The following is a 4759-nucleotide window of genomic DNA, read 5'->3' as shown; positions in this document are numbered from 1 at the left end:
CACCTTGATCCTGGGTGTGTCAGAGCGCCTGGGAGTGGAGCTTCCTCTGGGTGTTGTGGGACTGGCTGCAGCCATAGTTTTATTTTCCTGTTACTAATGGCTCATGAACTGCCCCAATGAAAGGAAGTGTTGCCATGGCAACCGAAGCCTGGCTGTTGTTTGAAACTCTACTCAGGATACTTAAATGTTCTGAAACTGCAAGTTCTTAGCTTTTACAATTTGCTGCTTCAAGGAAATAGCTTTTCTACTGTGATCAGAAACAATTTTCAGTCTTCTCACTATAGAATTTGAAAACAAAACTTGAACCAAACACTTTGTAGGAAGTATTCCTGGAATGCCAAAGTAGAATATGGGTAGTTACTGATAGAAATGTATTGGTCAGTATATGAAAAATTACTTATGCATATGAAACCAAACTAGAGCAAAAGATATAAGTGTTGACATTTAGTTTTACTTCCCAATTATCAATATGTCTATCATTTTGTCTAAGTGACTTATTTATCTACATTAGCTTTTAATACTTAATCTAAATCTTCATTTGCGAATCTTAAGGTTTCTTGGAAGAACTTGTCTGCTGCTTAGTTTTTGTTATTTTTGTGTGTTAGGTTTTTGAGACAGGGCTCACACACACACAATTCTCAGGCACAGACAGACAAACACACACACAAATTATATACTGCTGGTTGGAACAGATCTCCCCATTTAGACAGGCTGGCCCTTGAATAATACCCCTGCCTCTGCCTCTGAAGTACTTGGGTTATACCACACTTGACCCTAATGCTTACTGTTTTCTCTGTGGTACCTTGCCACTGAATGCCAGTGATTTCTCCCTGTGTGACTGTGTTAAAAGACAGACTCAGTTTCCTTTTTCTGCATGTCACAGTTGCCAGGGTGTTTAAAACTGTTCTGTTCTCAGTGGCTGGACTTTTCCACAAATAAGCAGCTTTCTTCCCCAAATTAGTTTTATACCTTACCATTTATCACCTAACCTTTTTTAAAGATTTACTTCCATTCTTTTGTTTATTATTGAATTCCCCTTCAATAAGTACCCTATGCCAATTTTAGAATAACAAGTTAATGTTCATTTATTTTTAGCCATGTCACTTAGCTATAAATTTATTACAACTCATTGAAGTGACCTTGGATTTTTATTTTATGGCTAAAATGTGAGAGGTTTGACTTTCAGAATCAACAATTTGTCCAATTTTACATGACCAGTCAGAAAGTAGTGATGAGTATCTTGGGCTTTTAAGATTTTTTTTTAAATTCCATATTGTGTATGTGAGTATGTATACCTGTGTGTGAGTGCCATTGGAGGTCAAAGGGTATTAGTCCCTGTGGTTGTATGTCGCTGTAAGCCTTCTGATACTAGGTGTTGGGAACTAAACTTAGGTTTCTGCAAGTCTGGTACAATGTACTATTAATTGCTGAAACCATCTTTCCAGCCCCAGATCTTTAAACTTGTGGAATAATATTTTTTCATTATACCATTTTGTAAAAATGAAACAATATTCAAAGATAAAAGATCTCACTAGTTGCCTGATATTGCTGTGACTGAGAACATAGAAAATGAAAGCAATGTGGAGATAAATGCATCATACCTTACATCATGCATGGCTTTATTGCAAGGAAGTAGTGTGGGGGGAAGGAATAAGTGAATTTAATTGTCTCCCAAATAGTTATTAAATGCATAAGGTCTGGGAGATGGCTTAGAAGGTAGAGGCACTTGCCAAGGGCGAGGAACCTGATTTTGAGTTCTTAGATCCATGCAGTAAAAGGAAAGAACTAATCCATGTATGCTTTCCTCTGACGCCCTGATTTATGTCTTGTCTCTCTCTCCCCATAGATAAATAAATTTTAAGCCTAGGTATAAATAAGTTTCAACCTCTCTCATTTTGGGTTAGAGCAAGTTTTATTAATTCATGGTGACTACAACCAATCATATATAGCAGGCTCACTTCTACTTTCTAGGTGATTTGTTGAAGCTGGTGTGAGCATTGAGGCAGATCCATGCTAGGCAGGCACTCTCCCACTGGGCTCCATTCCCAGCCTTCACTTCAGCTTTGGCTTGGACTCAGCAAGTGGGAGGGAGGTTCCCTCATACACTTCTCAGGGCAGTCGGATCATAGATAGTTAGTTCCAAGCTACTAATTCTTGTACAACTTTTTTCTAGGTTAATGGAAAAGGCTCCTTATGGTGTGTTGATCCAGAATATAAGCCCAATCTTATGCAGGCCTTAAAGAAGCAACCTTTTTCTTCTCCACAAAGGTAAGGGCCCTCTATATGATTTAGATTTATTATGTGAGCTGGAGAAAACGAAGTTGTAGGTTTTATTTTAGTTCTCTTGTTTTATTTGTGTGTTTATCTAATTGTATAGAGAAATATTTACTGATAACATTAACCTAAGATATTTTCTTCTTGGCTAATTTTGTTTTTTCTAGAAAATAAAATGCTGGGTAGTTAAATATAAATTCTTAGAAAATAAGTCAGTGTACTATATTATAAGCTAAATAAATTGTATGACTTCAGTTGTGAAAACATGAACTCATTTTAATTGTTTGCATGCTAACAATGACACAATAAGTTAAATGCATATTTAAAATTTTTGAATAAGATGATTCATCATTTGTAACCATAACATTTTGTAAGGGTCCATGATTTGATGAAGAAATGATACCCAGACTCAAGTAGTATGCAAAAGCAAAGAGTGTTTTATTCTACAGAAGTCCAGCCTACTGGGGTCTACCATTTACCAACATGGAGATGCCCAAGTGAGCTCCCAGGCCCAATTTAAAGCACATTAGGGGAATTCCAGGGAGGGGTAAGTGACATTTATCTTAATTGATTGGCTCTATATCTAGGGACATTCCAGAACCATTGCTGGGGATTGTGGGGACTGGAAACTGTTGCTGACCCATTGCCCTTGCCTCAGGCCAGGTGGTGTGGCAGTTTCTGATTGACTGCCGAGTCCTGGGGTTTTTTTAGTATCTCTGTTGCCTGGACTTGCAACAGAGATTTAGGCCTAGTCTCCTGAACTGCCAGTGTGAATCCTGTCATGGAGTCAGCCTGTCTCAGTCCTCTCACTGTTGCCTGAATCATTCCCCCTTCAGTAATGGGCCATTTCGAATCCTTGAGATGTTTCTGTGGACTGGTATTGTTTCAGAATCATCAGTTGAACAGTAGAAATCTATTCCTTAAGAAACCTAACTGAAGGATTGATTATGCAGGGATCATACATAAGTCAATGCCAACATAGTAGGATAAGAGGGTCAGGGCAGAGACAAGGGTGGTCAGCCATGGAGACCAGTTGAAGAGGGACTCAAACCAACCCTGAGACTGTTGTTTGTTTGTTTATTTGTTTGTTTTTGTCTTATACTCTCTGACTAAGAGCGTGGATTCTTTGACCATCCCTGAGTAGTCAACATAGAAGCAACATTCCTCACATAAGGCTGCACAGAGTCCTCCCTGCTGAAGAAACAGCAAGTCTAGGCCTCTTCTGTTCTGTAAGACTCCTCTGCCAGGGAGGATAGGGAGTCCTACAAAGCCTTGATGGCCTTTTCCATCTCCTGTATGCCTGCATCTGGAGCCATCCATAGGGCCTTGTATTTTATTAGGGCTGAGGCTCTTACACTAGCAGCTCCTGCCAGCCCAATGCCAAGGAAAGAACCTAGTAACACAGTGAAAATGGCCATTATTTTTACCTGATTGTTTGGAAGCAGTTGGTTTGATGAAGTGGGACCCTGCTGGGGCAAAAGTGTGGTGGGTCCTGATGAGAGAGCAATGGTGGGTGAGCTGAAGCAGAGATTGGGGGGACCAAGCCTGCTCAGTCAGTCAACAGGTTCTCCAGCCCGAGTGAGGATTAAAAAGAAAAAAGACAGTTAGACAACATTGTAGCATGACCCCAGTCAATTCTGAGACTGAAGGCAGGTTTAATTTTTCCCAATTTGCTTTTATACCATTTTGATTACATGCAAATATTAAGGACGAGCAGTACACTAAGGAACTAGCAAGGCAGGAGCAGAGCCCAGGATTACTCGGGTGATAGTTGTTTAAAGGGCTTATCAGAATGACCAAAATACCTGAGCCCACTTCCTTGCCCAAGCCCAAAATCTTGCCTGAAGCCTACTTTTGTTCTACCCTAAAATCAGATTCTTACTTCCTTGTCCATGGCCAATGTCAGATTACTGCCAAGTGACACCCCAAAAGGCTCTCCACATTGCGGGGTAGTTGGTTGGACCTTGTTGGGGGCTACAGGGAACTGTGTGTCTCAACCTTAGAGCAGTTAGACAGTAAACAAGAATCCCAGATCATAGGCAGGATGTCTCAAGTGTCTGTGTTGGAATATGTCTTATTAAGATAAACTTAAGGGTTGTCTTTGATGCTTAGTTTGTTTTTTCAAAAGTCTGAAAAGTTATTAATTTTCAAATACATACATAGGGAGCAAATTAGAATGAATTCTCACTGAAACAAATTGAGAATTTCCTGTTGTAGTTCATTTGAATTCTTGAGGTTATAGTTGAATGAAGTAAACAACCAGGAAAGTAAAGTTGCAATGCCAGCAGCATCACCTCTGTGGTCACCATCAACATTAAAGGAACCAGGAGGAAATGTATCCTTATAAAACAAAAGTTTTAATGAAGTGGTTGGAGCCAGGAGTAGTATGCATACTTTAATCCCAGAATTCAGGAGGCAAAGGGAGGCAGCTCTCTGTAAGTTCAAGGCCAGCCTGGTCTATTTGATGAAACCCTGTCTCAAAAAA

General features: G+C 39.8%; 1 protein-coding gene and 1 long non-coding RNA gene across 7 annotated transcripts in view; one reads left to right on the top strand and one right to left on the bottom strand.

Annotated features, from left to right (window-relative positions):
- Foxn2 (forkhead box N2) overlaps positions 1–4759 on the top strand; it is a 49319-nt gene that overhangs the window by 31442 nt on the left and 13118 nt on the right. For all 5 annotated transcript variants that reach the window (XM_031355609.1, XM_031355608.1, XM_031355607.1 and 2 more), the window contains one exon: positions 2174–2268. In XM_031355609.1, the coding sequence (XP_031211469.1) occupies positions 2174–2268 (95 nt within the window). The remainder of the gene's footprint in view (positions 1–2173; positions 2269–4759) is intronic.
- Positions 1894–4759, bottom strand: part of LOC116079707 — a 7712-nt gene continuing 4846 nt past the window's right edge. For both annotated transcript variants that reach the window (XR_004114129.1, XR_004114130.1), the window contains 2 exons: positions 3702–3841; positions 1894–2306 (listed from right to left, as the gene is read on the bottom strand). This is a non-coding gene — a long non-coding RNA (uncharacterized LOC116079707). The remainder of the gene's footprint in view (positions 2307–3701; positions 3842–4759) is intronic.

The sequence above is a fragment of the Mastomys coucha genome, unplaced genomic scaffold (genome assembly GCF_008632895.1).
Source record: "Mastomys coucha isolate ucsf_1 unplaced genomic scaffold, UCSF_Mcou_1 pScaffold6, whole genome shotgun sequence".
Lineage (NCBI taxonomy): Eukaryota > Metazoa > Chordata > Mammalia > Rodentia > Muridae > Mastomys > Mastomys coucha.
The sequence above is the reverse complement of the archived record's forward strand: the minus strand, read 5'-3'. Positions and strand labels throughout refer to the sequence as shown.